Genomic DNA, 21,261 nt, shown 5'->3' with positions numbered 1-21,261 from the left:
TTTCCGTGAATGCCACAAGCAATTTCGTGTCGTACGCGTCATGCGACTCGCTATCATCATCGGACTCCTCATCACTTTGGATCTTAAGGGATAGCTCAAGTGCCAAACGTGATGTGCTGGCAAGACTCGTCAGCATATTCCTCAGCAGTTCGGGCTCCATTTCCCACAGAAATTGCACTGCACAGAAACCGTTGAGAGTGTCAAGATGGTGCCAAACGTGGATGGAAAAACAGGGATTGCTGGGATGTGAAGCGATGCATCACGGGGCGTTGAGACAGGAAGCAGAATGACCCGCACCCTCCGCCCCCTTCCCACATCCCACGGCGCCAGAATGGGAAGAGGTGCTCTGTGGGATAGCTGCCCATAATGCACCACTCCCAGCACCGCTGCAAATGCTGCAAATGTGGCCACACTGCAGTGCTTTCCCTACACAGCTGTACAAAAACAGCTTTAACTCCCAGTGCACACCTGCAAGTGTAGCCAGACCCTGATGCAACTGTTTCTCTTTTGCTCCACTCCCACTCAGCCCCTTTAGATACTTTTCCCTTTGAATGGCTGGTCAATGCTATCTTGTTTGATGTCATTAAGCCTGCCTCCGGGATCCTGTATCTTCTTTGTTAGACAGGCAGGAAACCCAACACTTTTACTAGGTCAGATAGCAATTGTACTTGCCCCAGTCTTCTGGACAATAAGATTTTTTTCTCAGCCTGACAACCAAGCTCTGGAGGTGTTTTCTTCACATCGAGGTTGACATACATTTGCAGGATCATATGGCGCATCAGGCAAATGGCCCTACAGTATGTGCAGCAAATACTCAGGATTCATGGGAAAGTTAGGGCTGAATCACAGATGGCATTATTGCAGTTTCCCCGGCTTCTGTTAATTTAATATGACCATACCATAACTTCTGTATTTTCCAAGATTTGCATGGAGATTTAACCCCACAACTCCCAGTGGAAGTCCATGTGAAAATGTTCAGATCTGTAAGTTCTTCGCATGCTTGCTTATGTCGCTTCCATTCTAGTTCAAGGTGAGTGCGCGCCCATGTACACAATCATCTGAGATTTTTACCTTAGCAGTATCCGTAGGGTGGGCTGTAACACCCCCTTGAGTACTGCACTCATGCGTTGGTACGTTAGGTGCTGCCAATCCTACGCCCTCTCAGTTCCTTCTTACCGCTTGTGACAGTTGGTCAGAGCGCTTTGTTATGCATCACAAGAGCATTAACGGTTCTTACAGTCCATTGTTCTGTCTGGGGCTGTTAATAAACAAGAAAAAAATGGACCTTAATTCCCGAAAAATGCATATAGTTCATTGGAGCAGTCCTCAACTCTACTCAGGCCAGAGCCTTCCTCCTGAGGCTTGGTTACAAGCCATGGCAGACCTGATCTTGTGCATGCAAACCCACCCTCTCACCAACGCTCACATTGCCTGCAATTGTTGGGCCACATGGCGGTCTGCATTTGCGTGGTCTGGCACACATGGCTCCACCTCAGGCCCCTGCAGGCGTAGCTGGCATTGGTCTATGTCCCCAACAGACACAGTGTGAACCGTATGGTCAGGGTCCCGGACACGTACTGTCATCACTCAAATGGTGGCAGAATTCTGCATCGATGTTGGAGGGGGTTCCCTTTGCAGCTCTGTCTCTGTTGGTGACCCTTTCATCTGTCAAGGTCCACTTGGCTGCTATTTCGGCCTTCCATTTGCCACTCGATGGTAGGTCAGTTTTCACCCAGGACATGACTGCCAGGTTCCTCGAGGGACTCAAGCACCTCTACTCACATGTTAGGGACCCCGTTCCACCATGGGACCTGAATCTTGTGTTGTCACGGCTCATAGGACCCCACCTTCGAGCCTCTGGCTTCCTGCTCTCTCTTCTCTTTTCCTGGACGGTTGCATTCCTACTTGCGATAACATCCACCCACCGGGTCTCTGAGATTAGGGTGCTTGCCTTGGAACCGCCCTATATGGTCTTCCACCCAGCTTTCCTGCCCACGGTGGTCTATCAGTTTCATACGGGCCAGGACATTTCCTTGGCTGTCTTTTTTCCAAAGCCACATTAGTCGGAGGAGGAGCATAGATTGTATTCCCTAGACATCAGGAAGGCACTAGCCTTCTACATTGAATAGACCAGGGGTCGGCAACCTTTCAGAAGTGGTGTGCCGAGTTTTCATTTATTCACTCTAATTTAAGGTTTTGCGTGCCAGTAAATACATTTTAACATTTTTAGAAGGTCTCTTTCTATAAGTCTATAATATATAACTAAACTATTTTTGTATGTAAAGTAAATAAGGTTTTTAAAGTGTTTAAGAAGCTTCATTTAAAATTAAATTAAAATGCAGAGCTCCTCGGACCGGTGGCCAGGACCCAGGCAGTGTGAGTGCCACTGAAAATCAGCTTGCATGCTGCCTTCGGCACGCGTGCCATAGGTTGCCTACCCCTGGAATAGACCAAGCCATTCTGCAAGTCGAAGCAATTGTTTGTCGCAGAGGCCAACAGAATGAAAGGTGTCTGCTGAAAGAATTTCTTCTAGGATCACTGCCTGCATTCGCTTCTGCTGTGATCAGTAAAAGTGCTCCCTTTGGCAATTGTAACCGCCCATTCAACCAGGGCACAAGCCTCTTCCGCAGCTTTTCTACCCAGGTGCCTATCCAGGGCATCTGTAGGGCAGCCACCTGGTCATCCATCCACACATTTGCGTGCCTTTACACACGTACCCAGCAGGCCCGGGAGAATGCTGGCTTCAGTAGAGCAGTACTGCAAGCCGCTAGACTGTGAACTCCGAGCCCACCTCCAAGGATACTGCTTGTGAGTCACCTAGAATGGAATTGACATGAGCAAGCACTCAAAGAAGAAAAAACAGTTACAAAAAGGTAGATAACTGTTGTTCTTCAAGATGTGTTGCTCATGTCCGTTCCATTACCCGGTCTCCTCTCTGTCAGAGTTGCAGGCAAGAAGGAACTGACGGGCATAGAGTGGGCAGCGCCTAATATACACATGGGCATGGCACTCAAGGGGGCGCTATAGCTGACCTTACAGATATTGCTAAGGTAAAAAACTCTGACGACTGTGCACGTGGGTTTGAACACACCTAGAAATAAAATGGAATGAACATGAGCAACATCTTGAAGAACAACAGTTAGAAAAAGGTAGATAGCTGTTGTTTTTTTTTTTTTATGTTTAGGTTTTGGTGTGGCTTTAAAAATATATTTAACTATTTCTTCACACAACGTACAGTCAACCTGTGGAATTCTTTGCCAGAAGATGATGTGAAGGCCAAGACTGCAGCAGGATTCAAAGAAGAACTAGATAAATTCATGGAGGATAGGTCCATCAATGGTGTCTGTTTGCCAGAAGCTGGGAATGGGCAACGGGATGGATCACTTGATGATTACCGGTTCTGCTCATTTCCTCTGAAGCAGCTGGCATTAGCCACTGTTAAAAGACAGGATACTGGGCTAGATGAACCTTTGCTCCCACCCAGTATGGCTGATCTTATGTAGAAGAAAAGGAAAAATATTCTGTTACCTTTTGGCCAAGTGGTGCCAGATTTTCAGGGCCAGGCAGGCCAGTCACCTGTTTGGTGACAGAGAGTCAGGGTGCTTTCTTTGTATAATCTGTTTGTTTTCTGAAACAGGAATGGTAACAAACAGCAAACTCCCTTTAGCAGAAACCTCAGGCCTTGCACCTAGGTCCTGTCCAAGAAACGACCATGTTGCCTCTGTCTTTTACAAGGACTGACAGACTCACAAGCCCAAAGTGTCTGCCAGAGCTTCTGTTGACTCTCATCTCATGATTCCAGATCCACACAGAGAAGCAGCTCTTAGCTCTGCTATAGCTGTGTGACTGGTTATCAGACTCTGGTCATTATTAGCTTCATTAGTGACTTTGTTGATATATACCTGATTTATACCTACCCCTTTCTACAGAGTTCCTCCTACAGCAAGAGCCCTTAATGGTGGGCCATTATAATACCAGCTGTGTTCCACTGGAGTTTGTGATAACTGACATGCTATCTATACACACACAGTTTTTGAGGAGATGCACAAGTCACATCTGTGTTTGTATTTTTTATACCCAATATGTATATAATAGGTAGAGCTGGTAGTGCCATTTATACTTAAAGTTGTCTGACACTACCCATTAGAAGATCTTGATTTCAGTTTCTTATAATTTTAGAAAACTTCACAGGCTTTAATTTACCATGCTAGGTGTCTGCCTCAGGATGACTCTTAACAAATAAATATATATGCTTCACCCAAGGGATTCAGAAATTTCAGAAATGAGATTGGGGAAATACATTGTTTGCCCATATTAAAAACAAACAAAACCCATATGCTCATATACTTACTAGTTTGGCAGCTAAATTTTCTGAAGATTTCATTTGTACTGATCATGCTCCATCTCTGCAATTACTGCTCCTAATTTCAGCTGCCTTCCTTATTACACAGCCCTGATTTGTCCCCAGAGGACCATCCGCTCTGTGCACTGAATGAGGCAGTGGTCCTGTGGAAAAAATAGCATGGTATCATGTAATTAAAACTGTAGGATAACACATATGCACAAGGGAGCCAAGTTAAGGCTGTGCACATAACCTTAATTCTAACATTTACTAATTTAGGAATGTTTGACTTTACAACTTAAACATTCTTTTAATCTATTTTTTGTGTGTATAGTATATAGACATATATAGAAAATGTGAAAGATTTCTTGAGAGCTTGGCTTCAAGTACTGTAGCATCCCAGTACTGTTATGTCTACAGCGTGTATATGTGTTTTGTTGAACTAACTGTATCATCTAAAGGTATTTAATATAAATAAAATGGGCTACGATGCAATAAAAGCATCAAAAGCATTGCATTGTAGTGCTTCAGATTTGATATTGGCCTTGTGACTAGCCTCTTGTTATTTTATCTGCCTGACATTGAGTATGGGTATGGGTATTTAAGTATAGCAGCCATTCTACATGATTCATCCTCCTGTGTGACTCAATCATTTCCCCTTGCTTTTCTACCCATTTTTACTCTATAAAGCCACATTGTTCCTCCTATACTGTGAGAGTTGTATGTTCTTCGTTGTTTTAATTACCATTGGATAATACTGAAAAAAATCCATCTTTTCTCCAGTAAGGCGACCCAGATGACTGGGTTTATCTGAGATGTCAAAAACAGGGTAGAGTTTCCGGAGTGAATTTAGATCAGGAAGTGTATTGTCTAAATTATACACCCCCTCTGCCCATTAAAGTCTGCTGTGGCTCATTCCGCTGATAGCACGTTGATGTTATGAAGGGCACATCCTCCTCTTTTGTCCCTTCTTCCCTGCAATTAGAGCTCCGTGGGCAACAAAAAATGACTTGGTTTGGCATTTTGTTAAAAAACTGAAACTTGGGCCATTGCACTGAAAGCTTCACAAAAGTTTGTAAAGCTTTTGAGCCTGTCAGAACTGCTCTCTTGTTTTGCATCAAACTTCTGTACAGTTTAAAAAAATAGAATCAAGAGGATTCTGTGGTTTCAACTGAGTTACAGATTCATTAGGACCTAATATTTCTGGAACTTGGTGGTATGTGTTTTTATGGAGACCACATACAAAGTATGCACAACTCCTTATGAAGTGGAACTGCTGAATTTACAGCAGATGCATCGCCTTTGTATCCAGAGTTCCCACTTCCATGCCAAAATTATTCCTCTTGCAAATCATCTTTTTAATTAAAAGAGATGCATTTCTTAACAATTTATCTGAATTTAAAGCTCTTCAAAATGAGAGACTAGAACCAATACTTGAGTAAACATGTCCCACACAAGGACCTCACGTCACACATTTCTGTTAGTTAGCATCCCGTGTTATCATTTCTAGAAAATTTTATTATAAGCCGTTTTTTAAAAGTAGACAAAGTTTCTGTAAAATCCAGAAATAGCAAGATGTTAATATTCCTGGTTTGCTTGCCACGTGAATAACATAATTTAGACCCCATCCTCATCTTTGTTATGGTGTAGTCCTAAAGGGCTAAAAGGAAATTGGTCGTGCAGCAAAAAAAAACAAAAAAAAAAAAAACTGTATGTTTTGTTCATAGGGCCATAGTTTGGATGATGTTTTGGTGGGATGATTTTATTAACAATCGCACATGTATCAGCTGAATAATATGAAAATACTCACTCATTTCTGCTACTTGAAGATTGTTAGTAGCATGAAGTAGAAAGTATGCAAGGAAAAGTGACACAATATGATTCTATCCTGCAAAGTTTCAGTTGATTGAATCTTAAGATGAACTGTTATAATGGTGTGTCATCATTGTCATTATAAAATATTTATTTGAATATTTATGATTCTACAATAAAAAGAACACCCATGGACATCCTTGATGATTTTTTAAAAAGTACATACATATGGCTTTGTCATGTAGCCCCATCTGTGTACAGCAAGGTCATGAATAGATGTTATATAGGAATGCGTATGCTCCCACTGAAGACTTGGTATGACTCTTGGTACTATTTTCAGTCATTTTTTTGCATCTGTCTTTTTTGAAATATATACAACCTTTAGGCATAGTTGCTCTCCGTTCAGGTCTGTCCTTGGCTGTGTCTTCGAAGTTATCCATATTTATGCCACAAGAGTTAACATTCAACTTAATGGTATTTTTGAAGTGTTTACCATGATCACTCTTCCTGCTCTTTCTGAATTTCAGCTCACCATAGAGGACTTTTTTGGGAGTTTGTCATCACCCATTATGATAACATAATCTGTCTGTGACACTCTACCTCAGAGTAGCACCCTGAACCCCCATATTTACCACTGTCATGTAATTATGATATGTTTTGTACAAAGTATGCCTTGTGATGTATAATTTTAAAAGGTTTTGATCCATTGGATTGTGTGTACTATCCTTGTATGTGAAGTTATGAAGTTCTGGTGTGTGTGTGTGTGTGTGTGTGTGTGTGTGTGTGTGTGTGTGTGTGTGTGTTACTGAAATATGTTGTGAGGTTGGGAACACCCACGACCAACCTTTCAGGTACAACAATGGAGTAGCCAGATGCTCTGATGGCCAATTAAAGAGAATCCACTCTCCCAACGGCCGTCCTAGAAGACTTCTCAGAGAGAACCTGTAGGCAATGGGGACTGCCTGATTCCCAAGTCAAAAGCTATAAAAGAGGTGAAGTGATAGAATCACTTGGCCTCTTCCCCCCCCCCCCCAACACTTGGAAGAAACGTCTGGAGGACAAAGACCTTGAACTGGCCGAGGGTGGTCCTGGGATGGAAGGCAGTTCCAGCCTGTGTATTAAAGATCTGTCTGTATCATCTGTCAGGGTGAGACACTGCTTGATTCAAATCCTATTTTGTTTGTAGAACTCAAACTGCGAATTTACTTTTATTTCTTAAGTAACCAACTTTTGATCTCTACGCTTGCTATTTATCACTTAAAACCATTTCAAGTTTGCTATGTTCAATTTTAGTTTGATCTGTTCGGCACTGTTTCATTGAGTGGAATACCACTTGTAAAATGCAAATGGCTCTGGTCATCCTGTAATCAGTCCAACAGTTTGCTTATCTTGATGTCCCTAATGTCTCTTTGCTGTATAATGACATAGTCAATCAGGTGCTAGTGCTTTGATCTCAGATGCATCCATGAAGTTTTATATTTGTCGGCTTGCCTAAAGATTGTGTTGATAACGAGCTCATGTTCAGCACACTTCTTGAGTAGGAGGAGACAGTTGCTGATGATTTTTCTGATACCATAGTTCTTTATTAGACCAGATGAAGTCCGTACTGTCTTTTCCAGCTCTGGAAGTAAAGTCTCCCTAAGGTATGAGTTTGTCTTCACTGGGTGTAGATTTGATTATGTCATCCAATCAGAATAGAACTGTTCTTTTAGTTCTTCTGTACTCTTCATGGTTGGAACATAAGCACTGATAAGAATCACAAAGCATGAATTTCTAAGGGAATTTACAGAGTCATTAGGTGTTCATTTTTGCCCACAGGTAAGTCTTTCACTGATTTCAGGAAACTGTTTTTAATGGAAAAACTAATGCCATAAATTCTGTTTTCCTCTGTTGTTTTCCCTTCCCAAAAGAAGGTATAGCCACCTCCTAATTCCTTTGTGTAACCTTCATCTGCAAATCTGGTTTTGCAGAAGGTAGCCACATAGATGCGGTATCTAGCAAGTTACCACAATCAGTGCTGTACATTTTTTCAGGTCTTAATGTATTATCTCTGTCCGTTAGTTTCTGTATTTTTCAAGTCACCACAGTGAGAGCTCTTATTTTTGTTATAGAACAACCTCTTTTTGGATGATCTACCAGTTGTGGTGAACTGGCCAGATTAGAGTAAACTTTAAATAAACTGACCCGCAAAAGTATTATGCCTGATGTTCACTAAACCCTGATAGACAATTTACTGTACTACTTAAGGGGAGATATTTAAATTATGGAACATATTTAACTTTATTCTACAGTTTGGCCTCCACTTGCTATAGGAGTGTAGCCTCAATTTGACTTCTACCGAACCTAGAGGTGAGCTGTGAAGAGGAAGTTCCTAAAGTCACGGTTATGGCCCATCATTGTTGACACAGTTTCACTGGGAGTTCTGTCCTTTTGCTACTAAACAGCTCTAATTAATTTCATCCCTAGAGAGAGCCAAAGCCGGACTGGCTTTTACTTTGAAACATACACTTAAAAGGGATTTATCATTCTCATATGGAATTTGCCTCTCTACTTCCTTCCTGCAAAATTCAGGCTGTATTGATGTGGTTTGCATTGCCCCTTACACTGTTGGGTTTTGTGTTTCCTTTCTTTAGGCGAAATGAGGAATGATTTATACATCACTATAGAAAGAGGAGAATTTGAAAAAGGAGGAAAAAGTGTGGCCAGAAACGTGGAAGTGATGATGCACATTGTGGACAGTGGTGGCCAAATTTTAAAGGTACTACTTTGACACTAACTGTGAAGAACAAAAATAGAGAGAGTGAAGGCTTGTGTGTAGTGTTGATGCTGAGCAATTATTGTAAATTTAAACTAACAATGTTTTTTCTCAAAATCCTTTTTTATTTCCTGACAGATGATATGATTTGTCATATTAACCTTTACCCGAATGTCCTATTAACAGGCCATATTGCTAAACTGCATATTAGCAAAAGATATGTGATAACTGGCCTTAGAGCAAATATTTTCATTTGTGCTGTGAGATATAAATTAAATTCATAATTCTCTCTCCTTAGAATAAGCTACTTGCTACCCCAACTATTGTAGTTTAGTCAATCAGTGATAACTAATATGTTTTTTACAAACCACTTACTCTGTCTTCCATTTTTGTTGGTGGTTTGGTCATAGGTTTTCTGGATATTTTTGTGGCAGCTAACTTTGAATGTTGCAATACTTCAATATTGAGGAAGGTTTTTAAAAATAAAAATGAAAACCTCTAATAAATATGTTCACATTCAAATATATCCCTCAGTTATTTGATGTTTAGGGAAAAGGCAACAAAGATTAGCAAATGAAGTTATTTTAATTAATTCATAATTATTACAATGTGGAAATTAACCCATTAATTTAAGAGCATAATTAGTTCACTTAATTATATTGAAAGTAGATTTGCCTATTTAAATAAATGGGCCATTCCCAGACCCACCCACTTATTTCTACACTCTCTTTAAGGCACAGAATTGATTTTACACTCTAAAGTGCAAATACAGGAAAGTATCTCTCTTCAGGAAAGTATTTAAGTGGGTATTTAACGTGCATGTTTAGTTCCCATTTCAGTCAATAGGCCTTCTGCACATGCTTATAATGAAGCATGTGCTTAAATACGTTCCTGAATTTGTAGCATAGGCACAGATCCAGCAGAGCACCATGTGCTTATATTTTAAGCATATGAATATTTCAGTTAAGTGGAAATACTTATATACTTAAAGTTGAGCATTTGCCTAAGTTCTTTACTCGATTAGAACCTTAAGTACCATCTGTCTAAAACATTCACAAGTGTCCTCGACTTCCCAGTATTTTCACTTACAATTCCAGGTACATTTCTTTGAAAATTACTTTTTTCTGTGATGAATTCCAAAGGCAGTCTGATGGTGTCTTTATTACTCCCAGTAGGACTTGGATTAAGACACAAGGCAGAGATGGCAATGCCTTAGCCTGCAGCTTTTATTGAGCAGACTAACACGGCTACCCCTCTGATTATCAATAAAGACTCCCAATCGTTATCCGTCCTGTTTTGTCCTGTTCCATTTAAATTGTAGCCAGTCAGTTCTACATGTGTTGAGTCACTTTAATGTTTGACCAAACAGACCAAAGTCCTGAGAGGAGAATGGGAGGTCACACATGGAATGTGCTAAATCTCTGTACAGTATTAAATCTGGCTCCCATTTACATTCTCAGACCACATCAGTGCATATCCTCCCACCCACTTCCAACTATAGTCAGGTTTTTTGTGAGATGTGACCCTGCTAATGTACCAAATCAGAATGGACTCTTGCCGGTTGCAAAGTTGGGACAAAACAAATAAGGCTAAACCTCACCCTCATGTAATAACACTAGGTGAAGCTCAGACATTTGCAGAGCCCACAGCTATGGTACCTGCTAGTTGCTCTAGAGGAAATCCAAAATCACCATCATCTTGTCACACAAGAATGGGGCAAATATTCCTTCCCTTCTCCAGATTTGATGGCCAGCTCTTGCCCTTAGCATGCTAGCAAGCACCACTTATGTCCTATATGTAATGATAGATATCCTGAAACTTCAAAGTGAAGAAACTTCCAAAACAAATGGCCTGTATTACGTATAAAAAAGTTATAGGGTCATGGCTGCAAAGGATGAAGAGTGTGTTCCAGCTTATATTACCTATAGGAAGTGGGCAGACAGCCCAGAGACTGAAACAATACAAATCAGCCTGCCCACCTGCTACCCTACAGAGAGGAATCCATAGACCACAAGGCAATCAAAACTGTGTGCTAACCACCTTCAGAGAATACACAGTTGCATTCCCCACGCGTGCAGGGACACACTATTACGAGAGAGAACAAGTTTATTTTAGATTATCCCAAAGATCTTGGCACCTGGAGAACACCAGTTTCAGGGATGATCTCACAACACTTTATAGTGAATCCATCTTTAAACCTTTAACCCAGTTGTTTTCTTCATTAGGATTTTATCTCCTTTGGCTCTGGAGAGCCGCCAGCTAGCAAGTTCCATTCCTTTGTGCTTTATCACAACAACAGTCCCAGATGGGCTGAGCTGCTGAAACTTCCTATTCCTGTGGATAAGTTCAGGGGAGCACACATCCGCTTCGAATTTCGGCATTGTTCTAGTAAGCCTTGTTCATGATTTATTGCAGTGCTTTGTGTTACAGTTGCAATATGCGTATTGAATTTCATAACATCTAAACAGCACAGAGACATGGGGCAAATATTCTTTACCTATAAAGTTTCATGACAGAGCTTTTCAGGTTTTGCTGTCTGCTTTGGTGAAATAGGGAAAAAAATGTAATACCTTGAGAAACCGACCTAATTTTATTGGTTATGAAAGGTGCAAATTTGAACACAAATTCAGGAAATGCAAAATCCAATCCCAGAATTAACTTGACTAATTGCACAGTGATATCTGTTCACTTACACAGGTAGCAGTCTAACCCAGTAACAGAAAGTATTGCATATACCTGTAGTGTAGCTAGGATAATGTTGTTATTGGAAGTGGACATTTTCTAACTTTCTGGTTTTTATGTAACATTAATAATAATAAAAACAAAAACCTCACCAGGGCTAAAACATAAGGCATACTCACAGTTGCAAATACTTTGAGCTGCAAAGCTCAGGTGTGGATCTCAACTTCCCTTGAACTTTAGGATGTTGGGTCCAAGGTTTTGAATTGGGCCCATCTGTAGTAAATACATTGCATCAAAGAAATTACAAGTTCATCACATATCCTCAAAGGAAACCACAAATGGATATAGCAAGGAAAATTCCCTTTGACTTATCTAAAGGCTTGTCTACACTGGCAATTTACAGCACTGCAACTTTCTTGCTTAGGGGTGTTGCCAGTGTAGATTAGCCCTTAGTAACTTTTGGGAATTTGGCATCAGTTCCCAGAAAAACAACACACTCGTAACTTTAGGAAGGGGATTCACTTCATAAACAAACATGAAAAGAACCATAAGCTGTGCTGGTGCTAACTAGATGTAAATGGATGCCAAATATACACATTCACACGTTGGATTATTTTCAGTTGCTTTGTCTAAGGGCTTTCCTTCCCTGCAAAGCTTAGCATAAATGCACTCAAGTTACTCCACTGGTACTAGCCTAGCTCAAGTGAAAACAACCATACTGGGAAACAACACAGAAGCTACACAGAGTGATTGGATTAGCAGTTGATGAGTTGATGCAACTGGAGCTGCTGCATCCCTATTGCACTATTGGCAGAGTGTTACACACACACACACACACACACACACACACACACACACACACACACACACACACACACACACACACACACACACACACACACACACACACACACACACTTTACTCCTGACTGGCCAGCTAGCTGGAGTTTAAAGGTTATACCTCAAGCTAACAGTGCAGTAGAGAAAAACGCTACAACATACAGTATAAACCTAAGTCCAGAATGTGCGTGTTTTTATTTATATTTGTTTTCAGCAAAAGAAAAGGGCGAGAAGAAGTTGTTTGGCTTTTCTTTCGTGCCCCTGATGCAGGAAAATGGGAGGACATTGCCAGATGGCACTCATGAACTCATTGTGCACAAGGTAATTTCAGTCAGAAATCGTTCTGTGGTGATTCCTCTGAAAAGTACGCCAAATGCCCAGAGGCGTTAAACAAGGGAAGACTGAACTGTTAGCAAATGAGTGATAGTCTTTTGTTAAAATGTCCTCTCAACATTCTGTTGAGCTTATGTTCTCTGTTTATAATTGTAGTTCAACCTAGTTATGTATTTCAATGCAGCATGTACTGTAAAGTCACAGTACCTCTGAATGTAGATTTAAATAAAACCTCAGTTGCATAAATAATTCCATAAAGCTAAAAATTGTCACAAAGTAAAAATAGTCACTCTTGGAATATATTTGACCAGGTTGACCGCTCCCAGGGCCAGCTATTCTGCAGCAGATCTGCTATGTGAGGCCCTTTTAAAAAAATTTTCATTCAAACGTGCATTCAAGAAGCTTTAACTGTGTTGAGATGGAATTTGATATACACCTAATAAATAAAACCACTTGCAATGTGTAGGTGCTGCTCTAGTCAAAAAACTGTGCAGAATGATTAGTCTTTTACACCAGATGTTTAGGTACTATGATCTAAACCCACAGATCGAACAGGGCCGCCCAGAGAATTCAGGGGGCCTGGGGCAAAGAAATTTTGGGGGCCCCTTCTATAAAAAAATTGCAATGCTATATTCTCCTGGGGGCCCTTGTGGGGCCTACGGCAAATTGCCCCACTTGCTCCCCCCCACGGGCGCCCCTGGGAAAAATAAACCTTCCGCATTTTGGCACAAACCCAGTTTTGAGAAAACTTCTTTACAAGGTATCACTGGTTCTCAGCATCAGCTAGTGCTAAAAGGCACGAAAGCTCATTAAAAGGGGTTGGACAAATATTTTCCATCAAAACTTTTTCTGGATCGAAAACTAGGGGGTTTTAAAAAGCAGAAAAAAATAACGGACAATCTCTGCTTTCCTTCAAAATTTGTTGTGGTTTTTTTGATTGCAAAGCTGAAATTAGTCTGCCAAAACCTGAACATGGTTTGAGGTTTCAGAAGTGTATGGCCAAATATCTGCTGCTTGCTGTGTTTGATTGTTTAAAGAAACAATAAAAAAATTCTGCTTAAAAAAAAATCCAAAACTTTTGAACCACCTCAGCTTGTAACCAAACACCTGAGCCCATCCAGGCAGAGATTTTTCCAGGTTTCTGATACTCTGCTGGCTTCCTTGACTCATATCTGTCTCCATAACTTTGGGTTCATTTAGGTTAGAACATAAGAACAGCCATACTGGGTCAAACCAAAGGCCATCCTGCCCAGTATCCTGTCTACTGACAATGGCCAATGCCAAGTGCCCCAGAGGGAGTGAACCTATCAGGTAATGATCAAGTGATCTCGCTCCTGCCATCCATCTCCACTCTCTGAGAAACAGAGGCTAGGGACACCATTCCTTACCCATCCTGGCTAACAGCCATTAATGGACTTAATCTCCATGTATTTATCTGTTTCCTAGAGAATGGCTCCATGAGGTCCCTCACAACCTGGAGACGGTTACTGTGGGTTTGTCTTTAGTATAGACTATGTACATAGTCCACAAACTGAGCATTTGAGCTTGTTCCAGAATCTGGGATGAGCCTATGTTGTCCAAACTGAAATGCTCAAAATAGCACATGCATGTGAATGGACACAGGGTGCTAAAATTAAATTAATCCAGGGGTTCTCAAACTGGAGGTCAGGACCCCTCAGGGGGTCACAAGGTTATTACTGGGGGTCGTGAGCTGTCAGCCTCCACCTCAAACCCCGCTTTGCCTCCAGCATTTATAATACTGTTAAATATATTAAAAAAAAAGTGTTTTCAATTTATAAGGGGGGGGGCGGGGTCGCACTCAGAGGTTTGCTATGTGAAAGGGTCACCAGGACAAAAGTTTGAGAACCACTGAATTAACCCCTCTGAAGCCTCAGGGAATGCAGGGAGGGGGGTCTCCCTTGGTATGGTTGGGAAGGATATTGCTCTTGTCATGTGATCCCTCCCCCCAGTGGCTAATTTTAAATGAAGCTACCCTCCCCTGACATGAATCTCCCTATGGCACTGAAATTACATATAGACTATAATTTGGCATTTGAGAAGTGAAAGGGATGGCAGCCCTAATGGAAAAGCTAACAGCTTGGCTCTTCTGCAAGCCTCAAACTGCTGAATGAGCTTTAGGGTGGGGAAGGCTGTGCCTCCCAAACAGCCTGGCCCTACCCCCTATCCAACCCCCACTCACTTCCTGCTCCCGACTGCCTCCCTCAGAATCCCGACCCATCCTGTTCCTTGTCCCCTCACCATCCCCCAGAGACGCTGTAACCGGGTCAGACTCACCCCTGTGGCGCCTCCTGCTGGTTGTCCCTGGGAATTAGCTCAGTCCAGCATCCGGAGCGCCCTCTGCAGGCTGGTGATCCGCCTTCCAGCTACTAGCCCCCGTGTCCCTCCCAGGACCTCGGTGCCCCTTCAACTGGGTCTCCCCCTCCCAGGGGAACCCCCCACCCCACTATCCCCACTTTGCCTCAGTATTGGCTACTGCCAGTCATTGTCTAGCCCCACACCCTAGGGCAGACTGCAGTATCAGCCTACTCATCACAGGCAAAGGGGTTTGGACCTGCTGCCTTTGCTTACCCCTGGGCTGCCCCCAGTACCTCTTGGCCTATAGCTAGGCTGCAGCCTGGGGCTTTCTAGGCTGGAGCTCCCCAGCTCCTCAGCCTTTCCCCAGCCCTACTCCACTCAAGTGTGTGTACACACACACTCTCACTCTCACACTCACACTCACTCACTCACTCACTCACTCCTCCACCCCTTCTGAATACAGAGAGAGAGAGACTGTGTTTCTTCCGGCTCCCCTGGCCTTCTTATAAGGCCCTGTTGCTCAGTTTGGGGCATGGCCCCAGCTGCAGCCACTTCCCCCAATCAGCCCAGCCTAAAGCCCCTTCCCAGGGCTGTTTTAAAGCCCCAAAGGGCAGGAGCGGGTAGCCATCCCACTACAGACCCCCCCACCCTCGGACCCCACTGCTACTCCCTGCCTGCCTCAACCCCTATCCACTCCCCCTCCGGGAACACCCACAATCCAACCCCCGCCCCCATTCCCTGCCCCCTCCCTATGCCCTGACTTTCCCCGGGACTCCCTGCCCCCCCCCAGCTTATTACCCCCGGCTCCCTCCTCACTTGGAGCCTCAGCACGTCGCGGAACAGCTGCAGCGTGTCCCCGGCGGGGCCTGAGCCCCGCCCCATTCCGAGCCACGTGGTGAGGGGCGGGGCTGCGAGCTCCACGCCGAGCGGAGGCAGCTGAGCTCAACCCGGAGCTCGCAGCCCCGCCCCCTCACCACGCGGCTCGGAGCGGGGCGGGGCTCAGGGGCCGCGCCAGAGACACGCTGCGGCGCTGATCTGAGGATGCCGCTTAATGCGCTGAGGCTCCAGGAGAGGGGCGGAGGCGGGAGCCTCAGCTGTCCTCTTGGGGGCCCCTGCGGGTCCCGGGGCCTGGGGGAAATTGCCCCCTTTGCCCCCCCCTCTGGGCGGCCCTGAGATCGAATAAGGATTTTCCCATCTATAACAAGAGCTACCCATGAAAGCTCTTGTATGGGCAAACATTCTTGTTATGCTGAGATGCAAGCTTAAAATTATTTCTAACTTTGCTATTTGAAAACGCTAGCCATTTTTAATTATGCAACAGGCAGACTCATCTGGTCAATAGTTGAACCTGCTCTGGAGCCAGTCAGTGGCTGAGAAGGCCAGAGACAGACTCTGCTGGAGAGAAGACATAAAGAATTAATAAGACTTGTAAAAACTTTTTGTTGTGTTAAGCAACAAAGAGTCCTGTGGCACCTTATAGACCAACAGATGTATTGGAGCATAAGCTTTCGTGGGTGACTACCCACTTCACTGATGCATCTGACGAAGTGGGTATTCACCCACAAAAGCTTATGCTCCCAAACGTCTGTTAATCTATAAGGTGCCACAGGACTCTTTGTTGCTTTTTACAGGTCCAGACTAACACGGCTACCCCTCTGATACTTTGTTGTGTTAGACTCTAGTACCAATAACATACTAGTTCAGGGGTAGGCAACCTATGGCACGGGTGCCAAAGATGGCACGTGAGCTGATTTTCAGTGGCACTCACACTGCCCGGGTCCTGGCCACCGGTCCGGGGGGCTCTGCATTTTAATTTAATTTTAAATGAAGCTTCTTAAACATTTTAAAAACCTTATTTACTTTACATACAACAATAGTTTAGTTATATATTATAGACTTGTAGAAAAAGACCTTCTAAAAACATTAAAATGTATTACTGGCACGCGTAATCCTTAATTTAGAGTGAATAAAAGACGACTCGGCACACCACTTCTGAAAGGTTGCCGACCTCTGTACTAGATGTTTAAGTATATTTTTGAAATAGGGTGGTTTAAAACATCAGGGTGCTCAGTTTTTCTGCTGTTTCTCTGTGCGTTTATAATGCAAATCTAATCTTTGGACATTTGTGCTGTTCTTATAAATGTTTAAACATCTTTAAGAGACATGTCTGGTTGCTTCATAATTTATTCAATGATTTGTATCTGCATTATTTTAAGTTGTGTGTTTTGAGAGGTGCTTGATTAAAGATTGTAGGCTATCTATGTAAAATAAAGCAGTCAGCAACAAAGACAATGCAACGTTTTACATGCAAAGTTTTTGAAACAAAAAACATACTGTTTCTAACAGATTTGGCTTGTTGCAATGCAGTTTGGGTGAGTGCCTCCACTGGTGAAAATTGTCATAGCTCCATTGACTTCAACAGAGCTACCACAGTTTGCACAAGATGAATCCTTTGTTTTTATTAATTGCAATGATTTTAACTTGGTTGTTTTCACAGTGTGAAGAAAACACAAACCTTCAGGATTCTAGTCGCTACCTCAAACTCCCCTTTTCAAAGGGAATTCTCCTAGGGAATAACCACCAAGCAATAAAAACTACTAAAGAGTCTTTCTGGATTACATCTTTTCTCTGCTCCACTAAACTCACGCAAAATGGTAAGATGATATGTTGATTATTTAAACATGATGAACTCAAGTGAATTTGATGGGTGGTCTTTTCAACACCAAACGGGCACTAAAGCACTTGTGTTGTGACATAAAAGATAGCTGATGCTCTGTTTTGAGGTTTTAAAAATCAGTATTTTCCTTAATTTTGATGACCAGATGGAAACAAATGGTACATGGTGAACCATTGAATTTATGCAGTTCAAGGATGCTTTTAAATTAACATAATATTGGAATCACATACGTTTTTTAGAATCAGTCATCAAAACCCAGCTGCTTTGAAAAAAATCTCTTAATCTGTTTGTTTGATAGTTTTTTTAAAAATGTTTATTTTAGACTTCAGGGTAAAGCAGTTTTCATTTAATTAGATGGTTATTGCATTTCTGATATGGCATTGCTTTCCCCCCGTTTAAGTCAATGATCATTTGGCAAGTTATGATTAATGAAAATAACCTTATATTCCTGATAGTGTTGTGAATATATAATCTGTGATGAGGCATACAGGCAGATTTATGTTTTGAGTTTTTCCAGTATACCACATAAGATTCTTGGCTTGGTTCCCGTATGCCTAATAGTACAATTCATTACAGCAAGGAAGTGTGGCAGGGCACCTCCTTCGTCTCGCCACACTTAGCACTTCCCCCCTCTGGCGATGGTGGGCCTGGGGTAATCAGCCCCATTCAGGCAGGGGTTGCCTTCCCCCTTCGGTGCTCCCTTGGTCGTATTTTCAGGATAGGCCTGAGGGTTGTCCTAAGGGGTGATCCTCCACCAAACAAAAAGGAAACAGTCTCATAAACAAAAAAAAACCACAGGATTGGTACCTTTCGCTGCCTCCTCACTGGTGCAGGGTGTCGTCCTGTTGGTTGCTCTGGGATGTCAGTCCTTCCCCTGGCAGGCACTCAGGTTTGGTACTTTCCCCTATGGGAAGGAGCACAACCTCTCACCCTGGAGATGCTTATTTCCCTACTGCCACTAGCCTGGCAGCAGCTTCTCTCTCTCTTTCTCCTTTCTCTCACCAGACGAGGAGATTTTAAAGGCCTCAGGCAGCCCTTACTTGGAATCAGGTGTCCCTCATTGACCTGAGCTAACTCTTCAGCTAGTAGGGAAGAGGACCTTTAATATTCTGAGGCTAATGTATTTGCCTTCTAGTGCCCCCTTGCAGCCATCCAGCCTGACTTTGTCACAGAAACTACTCACAACTAGATCTTTTTTTCTCATAAATATTCTTTATATACACTTGGGACAGTTCTTTGATATCCTCTTTTGTTTTTGTTTTTTGTTTTGTTTTTTTGTGTTTTGGTTTCATTGTTGTTAGTTTTTGTTTTGAATGCTCTGAAACCATTTATTACTGCCAGTTTAGTAGAGATGCTGTGGTTTCCCCATAGGGTCTGTTCTGCCAGTTGTTGTTCAGCAGGAACACCAGGAAGTCAATGACTAGCTAGTCCTCAGTCGTTTTTGCATGTCCGATAGCCATAGGCAGACAGAGGACCTTTTTCATTTGAATTTTGATAGTAGACACGACTTCATTGACCTTGGCCACCATGTTCGCAATGTGAATGAGGAGAGAGCAGAACTTACCAGTTTTGTTCAGACCTGGACCTAGGATACGCAGAATCTGTTAAATCAGTGACTCTGAAGCCAGGAAGGCATCGTACTTTTTTTAGGCAACTTTTTCATTAGCTTCTTCTTCTTGTTGAGTTTCTTCAGAGCCTCTGTGTTTGTGTGAGGATTGTTGACTGCTTTGGCCTCATCACAATGTTGCTGGTCTCCCAGCATGCAGACTGAGAATTTAGGACATGGGGTGGACTTAGGCCTGACTTTGCCAGAGAAACACTTATCCTTCTGTGGGTCATAGTTTTTTAGATTGATCTGCAAATCTACAGTTTCCAAGAAATTGTGGTTTCACTTGAGTTCCTTTACAGGACCTTCCTCAATGCTTTGTGGAGGGTGTTGTTGTAAAGCTTCTCTCCCCCAAGTATCTTCTTTGGGAAGGTTCATGTTCGTGAGTTTCTAGCCCCTCATTCTGAATAAACAAAAAAATGCCAGAACATTGCATTCTTAGGAAATGAATGCAAAGGACATGGATGTTTGGTCATGTAAGCATTAACTCTGTTGGGATTCTGCATGTTTATTAAAAATAGTTAACAAAATTTAGATTATACATAGATTTACTTTTATCCAGCAAACAACTGTATCAAATTAACTAGTACAAATTTTACTAAATAGGTCTGTTTGTTTGTTCATTTTTCAAAGTTATGAGAGAGCCAGATGTGCCTAGACACAAAGGGTATCTACCTAGTCTGTAAATAGGAGGTGAGGACATTTTAGCCAGTTGGCTTGCATTCAGTACTGATGCTCATTACCAGTTGAAATGAGCACAAAGAAGCAGCTGTTCCACAATGAAAGACATGCAATATTAGAGTGTGTATTTCAAGTGATGGACCTGTACTTAAAATTAATCTATCCACATTCCAACAAACACCATTCAATTTCTGATGATGATTAATAAGAAAACAGGAGTGACTGCACTTGGGGGATTCTGGAATTCCCAGAACTGAACTTTTCAGAATATTATACATACTATATATGGGAATTTCATATTCCATTTTGGAGAATAGTAGGCCACGTGACTTTCCCTCACAAGAAAACTTTAGGATTTATGGGAGAAGGATAGAAACTTAATCCCAAATGTTTTCCTTATAAAGATGATGGTAACCCTTTTTTTTTTAACTCAAGAAGTTAGATCAAAACCATTGCCGTAGTGCCAAAGGGTTTATTTTTTAAACTAACAAATCAGCTCATGTTTAAAGAGTAGGCTTGTGAAACGTGTGTTTTTCGCTCCTCTTGAGTGCAATTTTTTTCACCACCATTGACTTTTTCCCCATTCAAACCTCCATTTTCCTGAAGGGTTTGTTATATTCTCATATCTCTGTTGAGAACTGTTTCATTTTCTGGTTTCTCTTGACATGTGAAAGTGATGGTCTCTTTTCTCTGTCACCAGGGATTCTCAGACCTCATATTGTTCTCATATTCAGTTTATTTCATTTATACTTGAACTATTCCCTAGTTGTATTTTTCTCCTTAAATTATTTATTTGAAGTGAACATCTGAGAGTTGAATTTTTTTATCCCCCAACAAATCCTTCGTAATGAGAATTAACCCTCCACCCGTCTAGTTCCTTAAGAAAAAAAGTCAAAGTAAACATTTTTCCTGCTATGTCTTTAGCCAATCTCACTCCTTGATGAGTCAAAGATGATCCAAGAATCAAGTTACATTGCTAGTTGCACCATCCAAAAGTTGCATTTCATCAAAGATATGGTGCATAGATGCTTGAAGAGGGAAGGAGAGAGCTGCAATCTGGCATTGGTCCTTATACCCATGCAGAATTCCATTGAATTCTACATGGGGGGCTTAAGGGTCTACCTGCATGGATCCCTGCTGCACTCTCTGACTTAAAGTGGTTTCCATCATACACAGGGTTTACAGTTTGGTTCAATGGCTCTCAGCACCTCCCCTAT

The 21,261-nt window shown here is 42.2% G+C and overlaps 1 protein-coding gene and 1 pseudogene across 2 annotated transcripts in view; one reads left to right on the top strand and one right to left on the bottom strand.

Annotated features, from left to right (window-relative positions):
- Positions 1–21,261, top strand: part of DOCK4 (dedicator of cytokinesis 4) — a 394,664-nt gene that overhangs the window by 246,400 nt on the left and 127,003 nt on the right. For both annotated transcript variants that reach the window (XM_039507024.1, XM_039507017.1), the window contains exons 14-17: positions 8,788–8,912; positions 11,135–11,297; positions 12,646–12,752; positions 17,578–17,734. In XM_039507024.1, the coding sequence (XP_039362958.1) occupies positions 8,788–8,912; positions 11,135–11,297; positions 12,646–12,752; positions 17,578–17,734 (552 nt within the window). The remainder of the gene's footprint in view (positions 1–8,787; positions 8,913–11,134; positions 11,298–12,645; positions 12,753–17,577; positions 17,735–21,261) is intronic.
- Positions 19,089–21,067, bottom strand: LOC120369945 (annotated as a pseudogene).

The sequence above is a fragment of the Mauremys reevesii genome, linkage group 1, assembly GCF_016161935.1.
Source record: "Mauremys reevesii isolate NIE-2019 linkage group 1, ASM1616193v1, whole genome shotgun sequence".
NCBI classification, from domain to species: Eukaryota; Metazoa; Chordata; order Testudines; family Geoemydidae; genus Mauremys; species Mauremys reevesii.
This window is presented reverse-complemented; position numbering and strand designations above follow the sequence as displayed.